This window comes from Narcine bancroftii, chromosome 7, assembly GCF_036971445.1.
Source record: "Narcine bancroftii isolate sNarBan1 chromosome 7, sNarBan1.hap1, whole genome shotgun sequence".
Lineage (NCBI taxonomy): Eukaryota > Metazoa > Chordata > Chondrichthyes > Torpediniformes > Narcinidae > Narcine > Narcine bancroftii.
The window spans coordinates 25,722,389-25,736,996 of NC_091475.1; the positions used below are offsets into that span (position 1 = coordinate 25,722,389).

At 42.3% G+C, this 14,608-nt stretch overlaps 1 protein-coding gene across 7 annotated transcripts in view; it reads left to right on the forward strand.

The window, feature by feature from the left end:
- The window catches only part of LOC138738609 (1,4-alpha-glucan-branching enzyme-like), a 269,596-nt gene that overhangs the window by 163,010 nt on the left and 91,978 nt on the right, over window positions 1-14,608 (forward strand). For all 7 annotated transcript variants that reach the window (XM_069889167.1, XM_069889171.1, XM_069889172.1 and 4 more), the window contains one exon: window positions 13,852-13,977. In XM_069889167.1, coding sequence (XP_069745268.1) covers window positions 13,852-13,977 — 126 coding nt within the window. The remainder of the gene's footprint in view (window positions 1-13,851; window positions 13,978-14,608) is intronic.

Consider the following 14,608-nt stretch of genomic DNA (forward strand, 5'->3'; position numbering starts at 1 on the left):
CCATATCCTCTTGTTCATATCTCCTCCACTCTCAAAAACATAAGGAAAAATAATAGCAATGCAATTACTAGGGAAAGTACATGACTCAATAATGTGAAACTAAGAAATCATTGACTTAAGAACTAATTAACATTAGAAGTTACACTTAGACATAAATACAGGTATACCTTGTAAAGCACAGTTTAGAACAGTGCAGGTTTTGATATAACATGGTCAGGCCCCATCCCCAGCAGTCCCATCCAGGGCAGTCACCATCCCAGCGGTCCTGTCCCAGGCGGTCACCATCCCAGCCGATCAGTCACAAACCCAAGTGATCCCATCTTAGCCAGTCACCATTCCAGGAAGTCGGTCGCTATCCCGAACAGTTCTGACCCAGCCATTCACCATCGCCAGCTGAAGATAATTTGCAATGCTTACAAACCCAGAACCTTGGCCCCGGCAGACGTGAAAATGTAATGACAACCAGTCCCCACGGCGTCTGGTATCTGATCTGACTGGCGTGTGGTGGTGTGTGTCCTGTCCAGACCACGTCACCAAGATACAAACAAATGTTCAGACTGCCCCTTTTTTCCTTACTGACCCCTGACCATGCCCATTTTCCTCACCTGGGGGTGCGAAACCACCCACTTTCAGAATAACTGATCTATACCCATCATAATTTTGATTTCCTCTGTTAAATTTCCCCTCCTCCATCTATGCTCCAGGGCAGGTGCCCCCAAACTTTTTTTTAAACCATTGACTCCTTCATGAAATCCTTTATCATCTTTGGCCCCGAGGCATGGAATATCCACTCCTTCCCCACGGCACCCCCCCCCCCCCCCCCCCCCCCCGCGACATTCTTTGAATGTCAGGAGTGTGATGGTGCTGGTGGTGGGTGGAGATTCGGGGGGATGGCAGTGCTGGTCGTTGGGGGTGGGGGGCCCACCACCCCCACCCGGATATACATAGAACACACACCTCTTCTCCACTCCATCCACCCTCCCTTGTCCTATCATTTGCTCCCAATTTATTAAAAGGACAAAGCTGAATACAACATAGCAGCCACCAAGGTCAGCTCTCGCAAGAGGTTGGCCATCCCTGCTATAGACACCATTTTCCGTAGATACGCCCTTGTTTTTGACCGCAAAAGTTCAATTGACCCCTCCCCGGTATTTATCAACCCCCAGGCATTTATCAACCCCAGGGGTTGATATCGACCACTTTGGAGACCCCTGTTCCAGGGAATAAAGTCTTAACCTGTTTAACCTTTCCCTGTAACTCAGTTCCTGAAGTCCCAGCAACATCCTAGTAAATTTACTCTGCTCTCTTTCTATCTTATTGATATCTTTCCTGTAGTTAGGTGACCAAAACTGCACACAATACTCCAAATTTGGCCTCACAATGTCTTGTACAAATTTACCATAACATTGCAACTTCTGTTCTCAATACTTTGATTTATGAAGGCCAGTATGCCAAAAGCTTTATTTACAACCCTATCCACCTGTTGTACTACTTTCAGGGAATTATGCATTTGTATTCCCAGATCTCTCTGAAGTAAAGCACACTAGGCTTGATCCTGAAACGTCAGTTAAGTATTTTTATCTTTGGTCTATAAAGGACACTGTTTGACCTGCTGAGTTACTCCAACATTGTATTTTTTCCCAGATCCCTCTGTTTCACAACACTCCTCTGTTCCCGACCGTGTATGCCCTACCTTGGTTTGTCCTTCCAAAATACAACACCTCACACTTGTCTGCATTAAATTCCATCTGCCATTTTTCAGCCTATTTTTCCAGCTGGTCCAGATCCCTCAGCAAGCTTTAAAAGTCTTCCTCACCTTCCACTAGACCTCCTATCTTTGTGTCATCTGCAAACTTGCTGATCCAATTCACCACATTATTGTCTTGATCGTTGATTCCAATGAACAAACAACAATGGGCCAAACACTGATTCTTGAGGCACACCACTGTTGAGATTAAAAAATGATAGAGCAAAAAGTAAAAGAGGGGTCATTACTGTGTTGATCAAGAAGACAGGCTCTACAGTAATGAGGGAGGATGCCTGAGAAGGCTTTTCAAATGATGCATGGAGAACTGTTGGATTTATAAAGAGTTCTTCCATTTGTCAGCAGAGAGAGAAGCAGAATGGTGGTAAGCTACAGAGAGGTGTATCAGGACAGTGGGGCTGTAGAAGGGGATTGACCATCCCCATTATTCAGATTGTCCCACAAGGGAAGGCTGTGAGGGGCAAATTTTTTAGTGTATGTGGGAGAACTTGCCAATGGGCCGCTAATCCTACTGAGGAAGGGACAGTGCTAGACTTGGTATTTGGGCTGATCCTTTCATGTTTTGACCATTTAAGTGTCTGTTAAATACCTCTTAAACCTAATGGATGTACCTGATTTCACCAGCTCTTCTGGCAGTGAGTTCCATTCATTGTATAAAAAAAAATTCCTTTCAAATGCCCTTTCAAATTCTTCCTTTTCACTTTAAACCTGTTCCCCTCTTGTTTTGATTCCTTTACCTTACTGTCTCAATCTATACTTCATCATTTTATATACTTCTGTCAGGTCATCTCTGCCAATTTACTTCAAGAGTTCCAATCCAGGCAACATCCAAATGAATCTCCTGTGCACTCTCAACATTGCAGCATCATCCTTCCTGCAGTGTGTGGGGCCAGAACTATGCACAATACTCCCACGTACAATCTAACCAGTGCTTTGTAAAGTTGCCACGTAACATCCCACCTTTTATATTCAAAGTCCAACCAATGAAAGCAAGCTTTCCTTTCCCATCCTATTTCTGGGAAATCAGACTCTGTTCATTTACATTCCTCAGTGCCCTACCATTTCCTATTTAGGTTCTTCCCAACATGCATCTCCTCGCATGATCTACCCTATGCATCCCCTCATAATTGAATACATCCACGTGAGGTCACCCTCTTGGTGAGGAGTCAAACCTGGGAATGTGGAGAGAATGAAAGGGGATTAATGTTGGATTAGTGCATTTGGTGCTTAGTGTCCTGATCCATGCCAGTGGTTTCAATGCCAGTCCCTGCTTGAAGCACTGGGGTGGATTTTTGCACCAGGCTTGTAATTTTCTGCTTGGTTCAGTGTATTGGAAACCAATGTGAATCCATGCTGGCAGTGGTCTCATCTCTTCAGTCAGCTTCTATTCCAGACATCCCAGAGACTGAGTGTAAAACGCAGGTAGATTGTCTCAATTCAATCTTTTCAATTTTAAATTAATGAGCCAATGAGCCCTCACAATTGGAGTAGGATCTTCTCTTCCCTCCCCCTCCCACCCCAACCCCGTATCACACAGGGAGTTGGCCCCAGCTGAGCCATGCTACTCCCTATGGCAGATGCAGTGCTTGGTCGTCTTTTGGATAATGTGTCTCAAAGGCAAGTTCCTAGTGGGAATATGTCGACATCTCCCTCTGTGTGAACTCTGTAATTTCATATAATTTTCCTCCAGAGTATAAAGGAAATAGTGGAGACCATTCAGCCCTTCAACCCGGTGTTCCTGCACTCTCCCCACACCCAATGTTGACTTTTGAGTCCACAAATCCATCTCATTTTTGAAACCTTAGTGACGCCTGCCTTGATCACTATAAGATGAAAGATTATTGTCATATACACAAGTACAATGTCCAAATTCCTCCTTGCTGCAGCTACACAGGTTCATAAGATGTACCGGTAGAGATTAAGTTACCACAACACGCCAAAACAGAAAATAAACATTGGTAAATATTTATTTCTGTAGAGCACTGCACAGGACATTTTCTGCTCAGCTCTTCCTGCCCTGCATCCTGACATGGTATTGCAGATTCCAGCAGTGATAATGCAGCAAAATATCTTTCACACTTCACAGGGGCAATCAGTAATGAAGTGAAAGCTCATTGAGGGAAATGAGGATGATTGCACAAGTGGAGGAGAGGCATTAGTCATGTTTGTCTTGAGTCCAAGTTCATGCTTCATGTCACATACCATGATGTAGTGATAGAGGTTGTTTTCCAAGCAGTCCAGGTAGATGTACAACAGTGAGACACAGTACAATGTGCAGAGTTGCCGAGAGAAATCAGCTGGTGCATAGCTAAGGCAGCAAAACATTACCATTTTTCAGTTCATTCTGGAACCTGACACTGGCAGGAAAGAAACTGTCCTTAAACAAGGATGTGCGGTTGTAGGTTACAAAAGGATATGCAGTATAATTGGAATGCAGGGTTGGGCAGAAAAGTGGCAGATGGAGTTCAATCCGGATAAGTGTGAGGTGATGCATTTTGGAAGGACAAACCAGAAGGCTGAGTACTGGGTAAATGATTGGTTACTTCAGAGTGTGGATGAACAGAGGGCCCTTGGGGTCCAAATTCATACATCTCTCACGCTCACCACACAGGTTGATAGTTAAGAATGAAGCTGGGGTTCATTAATGGGGGATTGAGTTCAAGTGTCAAGAGGTCATGTTGCAATTCTGCAAATCTCTGGAATACATATAGAATATTGTGTTCAGTTCTGGTCACCTCATTATAGGAAGGATGTGGAAGCTATGGAGAGGGTGCAGAAAAAATTCACAAGGATACTACTGAGGCCAGTAGATTAGATGGGTTCGGACCGATTTATAAATCAGTGGAGCATCGAGAGTCAAACAGTCATTGCTATTTTCCTAGTGTTGGAATCTAAAACTCGAGGCCGGAGACCTGAGGTGAGGGAGGAGAAATTTAAAGAGGATTTGAGAGGCCCCCTTTTTGGTTCAGAGGGTGGTGGGAATATGGGACAAGCAGCTAGAGGAAGTGGTTTTTAATTTTTTATTTTTCACACTATGAACCATATTAATCAAAATACACTCAAACATTTCCCTCTTGAATATTCACAGTGTCATTTTCTCTCCTTTTCCCCCTCCCTTCCCTCCCTCCTTCTACCCCCCTCTAAACCCATTAAACGTTCAACATATACAATACAATAAACCCATTAAACAATATAATCACACAAGGAAAATAAACAAGAAAATTGTGTCATCTACTGTTACACACTGGGTCAGTTCATTTCGTCTTCTTCTCATTCTATCATTTTAGGGGGTGGAGGTCTGCGGTAGGCCCTCTCTGTTGTGTTCCATGTACGGTTCCCAAATTTGTTCAAATAATGTGACTTTATTTTTCAAATTGTATGTTAATTTTTCCAATGGAATACATTTATTCATTTCTATGTACCATTGCTGTACTCTCAGGCTCTCTTCTGATTTCCAAGTTGTCATTATACATTTTTTTGCTACAGCTAAGGCTATCATAATAAATCTTTTTTGCGCTTCATCCAGTTCGAGGCCTAATTCTTTACCTCTAATAATTACTTAGAAGAAAGATCTCTGGATTTTTTGGTATGTTGCTTTTTGTGATTTTATTTAATACCTGATTTAGATCTTCCCAAAACTTTTCCACTTTCTCACATGCCCAAATTGCATGTACTGTTGTTCCCATTTCCTTCTTGCCGCGAAAACATCTATCTGATACTGTTGGGTCCCATTTATTTAACTTTTGGGGCATGATATATAGCCTGTGTAACCAATTATATTGTATTATACGTAACCTCGTGTTTATTGTATTTCTCCTAGTTCCGGAGCATAGTTTTTCCCATATTTAATTTTTTATCTTTATGTTTAGATCTTGTAACCACTTTTGTTTGGGTTTACAGCTTATTTCATCATTTTCTTTCTCTTGCAGCTTGATGTACATATTTGTTATAAATCTTTTAATCATTGTGTCTGTAATCACATATTCAAAGCTGCTTCCTTCTGGTGACCTCAGTCTGCTTCCCAATTTGTCTTTTAAGTAGGTTTGCAAACATTGTACCATGAGTTATTCTATATTTGTACTTCATTTGTTCAAATGTTAATAAATTATTTCCCAAAAAACAATTTTCTATTCTTTTCATTCATTTTCTCTCCCATTCTCTAAAGGGATTAGTTGATTTTGCGTCAATAACAATTTTGGTAGTTGATAATTTGTTTTTTTCCTTTCTACGTGAATCTTCTTCCAAATGTTGAGCAGATGGTGCAGTACTGGTGAACTTCTATATTGCACCAGTTTTTCATCCCACTTATATAGTATATGTTCAGGTATCTTCTCCCCTATTTTATCTAGCTCTAACCTGGTCCAATCTGGTTTTTCCCTTGTTTGATAAAAATATGATAGATATCTTAATTGTGCTGCTCTATAATAATTTTTAAAGTTTGGTAGCTGCAAACCACCTTATTTGTACCATTCTGTTAATTTATCTAGCACTATCCTCGGTTTCCCCCCTTTCCATAAGAATTTCCTTATTATTCTCTTTAGTTCATTGAAGAATTTCTCTGTTAAGGGAATTGGTAATGATTTAAATAGGTATTGTATCCTTAGGAAGATATTTATTTTAATGCAATTTACCCTTCCTATCAGTGTTAGTGGTAATTCTTTTCAATGTTCTAAGTCATCTTGTAATTTCTTCATTAATGGCTGATAATTTAATTTGTATAGGTGACCTAAATTCTTCTTTGGCTTGGCTTCGCGGACGAAGATTTATGGAGGGGGTAAAAGTTTGTGGCTGACAAGTCCGATGCGGGACAGGCAGACACGGTTGCAGCGGCTGCAGGGGAAAATTGGTTGGTTGGGGTTGGGTGTTGGGTTTTTCCTCCTTTGCCTTTTGTCAGTGAGGTGGGCTCTGCGGTCTTCTTCAAAGGAGGTTGCTGCCCGCCAAACTGTGAGGTGCCAAGATGCACGGTTTGAGGCGTTATCAGCCCACTGGTGGTGGTCAATGTGGCAGGCACCAAGAGATTTCTTTAGGCAGTCCTTGTACCTTTTCTTTGGTGCACCTCTGTCACGGTGGCCAGTGGAGAGCTCGCCATATAACACGATCTTGGGAAGGCGATGGTCCTCCATTCTGGAGACGTGACCCATCCAGCGCAGCTGGATCTTCAGCAGCGTGGACTCGATGCTGTCGACCTCTGCCATCTCGAGTACTTCGACGTTAGGGATGAAAGCGCTCCAATGGATGTTGAGGATGGAGCGGAGACAACGCTGGTGGAAGCGTTCTAGGAGCCGTAGGTGATGCCGGTAGAGGACCCATGATTCGGAGCCGAACAGGAGTGTGGGTATGACAACGGCTCTGAATACGCTTATCTTTGTGAGGTTTTTCAGTTGGTTGTATTATCTAATCTAATACCTAGGTATCGGATTGCTTGTGTTTTCCATTTAAATGATGATTCTTTTCTAAACTCTGTGTAATCCACATGATTCATTGGCATCGCTTCACTTTTATTTGCGTTGATCTTGTACCCTGATATTTTTCCATATTCATTCAATTTCTTATGTAATTCTTTTATTGATATTTCTGGTTCTGTTAAGTATACTATGATGTCATCTGCAAATAGACTGATTTTATATTTCCTCTATTTTATTTATACCCCTTTTATTTTATTTTCTGTTCTTATCAGTTCTGCCAGTGGTTCTATTGCTAAAGCGAACAGTGAGGGAGATAGTGGATATCCCTGCCTTGTTGACCTGCTTAATTTAAATTGGTTTGATACATATTCATTTACTGTCACCTTTGCCATTGGACCCTTATATAATGCTTTAATCCAATTAATATATTTCTCTGGTAGGTTGAACTTCTGTAATACTTTGAATAAATAATTCCATTCTATCTGTCAAAGGCTTTCTCTGCATCTAAAGCAGCAGCCACTGTTGGCGTCTTATTTCCTTGTACTGCATGGGTTAAGTTAATGAACTTACGAACATTGTCCGTTGTTCGTCTTTTCTTAATAAATCCAGTTTGATCTAGTTTCACTATTTTTGGTACATAGTCAGCCAATCTGTTTGCTAATAATTTTGCTATTATCTTATAATCTGAGTTAAGTAGAAATATTGGTCGATACGATGCTGGCGTTAGTGGATCTATCTCCGTCTTTGGTATTACTGTAATTATTGCTGGCGGCAAAACTCTGCATGCCAAACTGCATGAGTTTTTCAAGCTTTGTTGGGACCAAGGTAAACTGCCTCAGGATCTTCGTGATGCCACCATCATCACCCTGTACAAAAACAAAGGCGAGAAATCAGACTGCTCAAACTACAGGGGAATCACGTTGCTCTCCATTGCAGGCAAAATCTTCGCTAGGATTCTACTAAATAGAATAATACCTAGTGTCGCTGAGAATATTCTCCCAGAATCACAGTGCGGCTTTCGCGCAAACAGAGGAACTACTGACATGGTCTTTGCCCTCAGACAGCTCCAAGAAAAGTGCAGAGAACAAAACAAAGGACTCTACATCACCTTTGTTGACCTCACCAAAGCCTTCGACACCGTGAGCAGGAAAGGGCTTTGGCAAATACTAGAGCGCATCGGATGTCCCCCAAAGTTCCTCAACATGATTATCCAACTGCACGAAAACCAACAAGGTCGGGTCAGATACAGCAATGAGCTCTCTGAACCCTTCTCCATTAACAATGGCGTGAAGCAAGGCTGTGTTCTCGCACCAACCCTCTTTTCAATCTTCTTCAGCATGATGCTGAACCAAGCCATGAAAGACCCCAACAATGAAGACGCTGTTTACATCCGGTACCGCACGGATGGCAGTCTCTTCAATCTGAGGCGCCTGCAAGCTCACACCAAGACACAAGAGAAACTTGTCCGTGAACTACTCTTTGCAGATGATGCCGCTTTAGTTGCCCATTCAGAGCCAGCTCTTCAGCGCTTGACGTCCTGCTTTGCGGAAACTGCCAAAATGTTTGGCCTGGAAGTCAGCCTGAAGAAAACTGAGGTCCTCCATCAGCCAGCTCCCCACCATGACTACCAGCCCCCCGACATCTCCATCGGGCACACAAAACTCAAAACGGTCAACCAGTTTACCTATCTCGGCTGCACCATTTCATCAGATGCAAGGATCGACAATGAGATAGACAACAGACTCGCCAAGGCAAATAGCACCTTTGGAAGACTACACAAAAGAGTCTGGAAAAATAACCAACTGAAAAACCTCACAAAGATAAGCGTATACAGAGCCGTTGTCATACCCACACTCCTGTTCGGCTCCGAATCATGGGTCATCTACCGGCACCACCTACGGCTCCTAGAACGCTTCCACCAGCGTTGTCTCCGCTCCATCCTCAACATCCATTGGAGCGCTTACACCCCTAACGTCGAAGTACTCGAGATGGCAGAGGTCGACAGCATCGAGTCCACGCTGCTGAAGATCCAGCTGCGCTGGATGGGTCACGTCTCCAGAATGGAGGACCATCGCCTTCCCAAGATCCTGTTATATGGCGAACTCTCCACTGGCCACCGTGACAGAGGTGCACCAAAGAAAAGGTACAAGGACTGCCTAAAGAAATCTCTTGGTGCCTGCCACATTGACCACCGCCAGTGGGTTGATAACGCCTCAAACCGTGCGCCTCACAGTTTGGCGGGCAGCAACCTCCTTTGAAGAAGACCGCAGAGCCCACCTCACTGACAAAAGGCAAAGGAGGAAAAACCCAACCCCAACCAACCAATTTTCCCTTGCAACCGCTGCAATCGTGTCTGCCTGTCCCGCATCGGACTTGTCAGCCACAAACGAGCCTGCAGCTGACGTGGACTTTTTACCCCCTCCATAAATCTTCGTCCGCGAAGCCAAGCCAAAGACATGAATCTGGCAAGTTTTGTGTTTTTTTCTATCTGGTTCATTACTTCCAGGACAGGAGGAATTAGTAACTCTTTAAATGTTTTATAGAATTCTATTGGGAGTCCATCCTCCCCAGGCGTTTTATTGTTCGGTAGCTTTTTTAATATATCTTGTATCTCCTCTATTTCAAATGGTTTTATCAATTTGTTTTGCTCCTCTTCTTGCAATTTTGGTAGTTCAATTTTAGCTAGAAACTCATCTATTTTGTCTTCTTTCCCTTCATTCTCAGTTTGGTATAATTTCTCGTAGAATTCCTTAAAGTTTTCATTGATCTCTGTTGGGTTATATGTAATTTGTTTGTCCTTTTTCCTTGATGCCAATGCAGTTCTTTTACCTTGTTCTGTTTTAAGTTGCCAGGCTAGTATTTTATGCGTTTTTTCTCCTAGCTCGTAATACTTCTGCTTTATTTTCATTATTGTTCTTCTCCATCTTATACATTTGTAGTGTTTCGTATTTTATTTTTTTGTCTGCCAATTCTCTTTTTTTGTTGTATCTTCCCTTGTTGCTAGTTCTTTTTCTGTACTTACTATTTTCCAGCTGTTCTATTTCCCGATTGTAGTCCTTTTTCATCTTAGTTACATAACTTATTATCTGCCCTCTGATGAAGGCTTTCATTGCATCCCATAATATAAATTTGTCTTTCACTGATTCCGTATTTATTTCAAAATACATTTTAATTTGGTGCTCAATAAATTCTCTAAAATCCTGTCTTTGAAGTAGCATGGAGTTTAATCTCCATCAAAATGTTCTTGGTGGGATGTCCTCCAGTTCTATTGCTAATAACAGGGGTGAGTGATCAGATAACAATCTAGCTTGATATTCCATTTTCCCAACTCTCCCTTGGATATGGGCTGACAACAGGAACAGGTCTATCCTTGAGTATGTTTTATGTCTACTCGAATAATATGAGTATTCCTTCTCCTTTGGGTGTTGTCTCCACCATATATCCAGAAGTTGCATTTCCTGCAACCACTTAACCATAAATTTGGCTACTTTGTTCTTTCTGCTAATCTTTTATATTCCCCTGCGTATCTACAATCTTCAAAAAAATATCTTGCATAAATTTTTGATCCTCTTCATTAGGTGCAAATTCCAGAGCTCTGAATATTTCTGTCATTTACATAACTCCCTGCTGATCTATTATTTCCTCCTCTATTTTGATTGGTACATTTTTATTGATTAATATAGCTACACCTCTGGCTTTTGAGTTATATGATGCTGCCGTTACGTGCCCTACCCAGTCTCTCCTTAATTTATTGTGTTCCACTTCAGTTAGATGCGTTTCCTGCACGAATGCTATATCTACTTTTTCTTTTTTCTGTAAATTTAATAGCCTCTTCCTTTTGATTTGGTTATGTATTCCATTAATATTTATAGTCATATAGTTCAAGATGGCCATCTCATACTCTGTTTACATCTCATTTCCGCTTCCTCATCACCACCTTTCCCCTTTTCCCCATTTTCATTTCTGTTTTTTTAACACACTGTATGACAACACTTCTAAAACATAAATATTTCAACCATTCCCACATCTAAAATTCCCTTAACCCCAAGTGTTCCCCCCCTCTCTGAGTCGCTCCTCGTCCCTTGACAGGAAACCACAACTCCCCTCTCCATTTGGACTGCGAACTCATTCACAAGCGTCAACTGATTTCACAGTGACTGTTATTCTCTCCCGCCCAACCCCCTCCAGAAAAGATTTTTATCTTCACATTACAACAAAGTTCCCCCTCTTTTCTTCTCTTTTTCTTTTTATTATTTTTTAAATTTTTTTAACCCCTCCTCTTTTTTTCCCCCCTTCTCCCTTACTTTCCTTTTCTTCCCTCTTTTAGTTCTTGTACATTATTTTTACATCTTTATATGTAGTTTGTCATCGCTCTTTGTTGTTACATCTCTTCATCTCTCTTTCTGTCTTGCAGGCATTCTGCAAATTCTCGTGCTTTCTCCCAATCCGAGAACAGTCTGTTTTGCTGCCCCGGGTTAACTATTTTAAGCACCGCTAGATATCTTAACATAAATTTATAGTCTTTTTTCCATAGGATCGATTTTGCTGCGTTAAACTCCTTCCTCTTCTTTAGGAGCTCAAAACTTATGTCTGGGTAGAAAAAATTTTTTTGACTTTTGTATTCCAGTGGTTTCTTGTCTTCTCTAATTTTATTCATTGACTCCTCCAATATATTTTCTCTTGTCGTGTATCTCAGAAATTTTACTAAAACGGACCTTGGTTTTTGTTGTGACTGTGATTTCGGGGTTAATGTTCTGTGTGCCCTTTCTATTTCCATTCCTTCCTGCATTTCTGGAATTCCCAGGACTTTTGGGATCCATTCTTTTATAAATTCTTTCATATCTTTGCCTTCTTCATCTTCCTTTATATTGTTTTGCCTACTATAGTTTTCCATTATATCCATCTTCTGAGCTAACAACTCTTGTGTTTCTTTAACTTTTTTGTCACTTTCTTCCAATTTTCTTTTTAAGTCGTTCACTTCCATTTCTACCGCCATTACACATTCTTCCACATTTTCTAATCCTTTCCCTACATCTGTTATGACCAGCTCTATTCTACTCACTTTTTCTTCTGTACTTTTCATTTTTCTTTTCATTTCACTAAATTCTAGTATCAACCATTCTTTTAATGCTTTCATTTGTTCTTGAAAATTTTTTTTATCTATGTACTGTCCATTCATTTTACCTCCTATTCCTCTGTGCAGAGCTTGGTGTTCTTCTTTTTCTTCTGTGTCTGCTCTTGGGTTTGTGTCTTCTATTTCTCTTCCTTGTATCTGTGTCTCTTCTGATTTTCTTGTTGAGCTGTTTGTCTCAGTTTGTTGGGTATTTTTTTTATGGTGTCTTGATGTTGGTCCTCTTCTTCTGGGTTGGTTATCTGTTGTCTCTTGCTTCCTTTTTCTTTCTCACCCCTCGCTTTCCCGTTGCTTTCTTTATTTTCCAGCTGGGAGCCCTGCTGTCAGGCATCTCTCAGCTGTTTGTGTTGTGGAGTTTCACTCCACAGCTGGTCCCTCCTCCCGTCGGTGTTCTCCTTGTCGTGCACATCGCGCATGCACGACTCCTCGCGCTTGAGCAGTTGTGCACCTCTGTTTGGCTCAGTGAGCCATTTTTGAAGTCCCGCGGTCTATGGGTCGTGACCCTGCGGGATCTCCATTAACCTCAGGGTGCGGGCTCCTCTTTCCACAGCAGATCCCTGCTTTTTCGTGCAGGTAAGGCCTTCACCTTTTTCTTCCGACGTCTTTCCTTCTTCTTTTCTTCCCGTCATTTTTGGTTTTTCTTTCTTAGGTGCCATTTTCTCTACAGCTTTATTTTTTATTTGTTTTGATTTGTGTGTCTGGGGCTTTGCTTTTTCTTTGCTTTTTTTCCTCTTTTCTGGAGAGGGCTGGTATTCTCCTACCGGCCACTACTCCATCACGTGACCAATCTCACCAGAGGAAGTGGTTGAGGTGGGTACAGTTGTAATGTTCAAAAGACATTATGACAGGTATGTGAACAGGAAAGATTGGGAGGGATATGGGCCAAACACAGGGAAAGAGGACTAGCTTGGTCAGTAGAAGGGCTTGCTTTGGTGTTCGATGAGTCTAACTACCTGACAAAGATGACAACAGCTGAACAAACAATGGTTTTGGAGGAGCATATAAGAGTAATGGAGAGATTCCATTCAGGGCTTGAATATTTGGAGGCATGGCTGCTGATAATGAGTTCATAAATCATGGCGAGAATGCAGAGATGGAAGAGTCGTGAAGCTCGGGAGGCTATGACTGGTCTGGAGGTACTGGAACATGAAGCACTGCTGGCTGAGTTTCCAGAGGCTGATGTGTTCAAGGTTTATTGTCATATGCATAAGTACAGTGTGCAGGTTCACTGAAATTCTTGCTGAAGCCACACAGGGAGCAACATAAGATATATTTGTAAAATGTTAAATTCCCACAAATACAAGATTGGCACAAGATGATAAACATTACAGGGTAGAGAACGAAATATTCACAGCTTAGTTACTGCAAGAACTCAAGGTGGTGCCTCATTGATGTAGATAAGAGACTTGGGTGGGATAGGTTGGATGGTTCCTCAGCTGAGGGGCTATCAGGAATAAATTTTCACTGTTTCCTGCTAATGTTGCAAGGCCTTGATCTATTGTGGAATTTTGGAATGAGGTGGAGTGAAACAAATAACTTTTTTTCCCAAGGTGGTGATTGGGGATGACAGTGGACGGCAGCTGTACCGCATCTCCCCCTGGGCAAGGTACGTGACCAAACAGGGGACGACCCAAACCTACGACTGGCAGCACTGGGACCCTCCACAACGATACTTGGTAAGAATTTTCTTGTCTCCAAAGAGCAAAGCTATCAGGGGCCACTCTATCAAGCTTATGGGAGAACTCCCCAACATTCCAACTCTGTTCTTGACCTTCCCACAAACTGATTAAAAGGTTGGATGAATCTAGGAGAGATGATGCGACTGTTACACACCCAGCCAGCCATGTCCCGGACCCAAACCCAGCCACGACCTGGACACCCACACCCAGTCATGGCCCAGACCACCATACCCACATCTAGTCCCCAACCACACTTTAACACCCATACCCGGCCATGACCCACCCACATCCACCCCAACCCCTGTTCACGACCCCACCCACACCTAGCCAAGATGTTGATCCTGCCCACACCCCCATACCTGTCCAAATCCTGACTCCACCCCCACATATCTCCCCACATGTCCATGTCCACAACTCCATCCCCACACTTGTCCAACTGGATGGAATTAACATAAACTTCTCCAATTTCTCTTTGGCTTCCCTTCCCACTCCCATCTCTATCTTTCCCTATCCCTGTGTCTCCTTTCCATCAGCTCTGCATTCACAGATCCATTCCCCAATCATTTCTCGCCTTTCCTCTCCTGTACGATCCATGTCCACCTTTAGTCTGTTGGCCTGTGCCCCACCC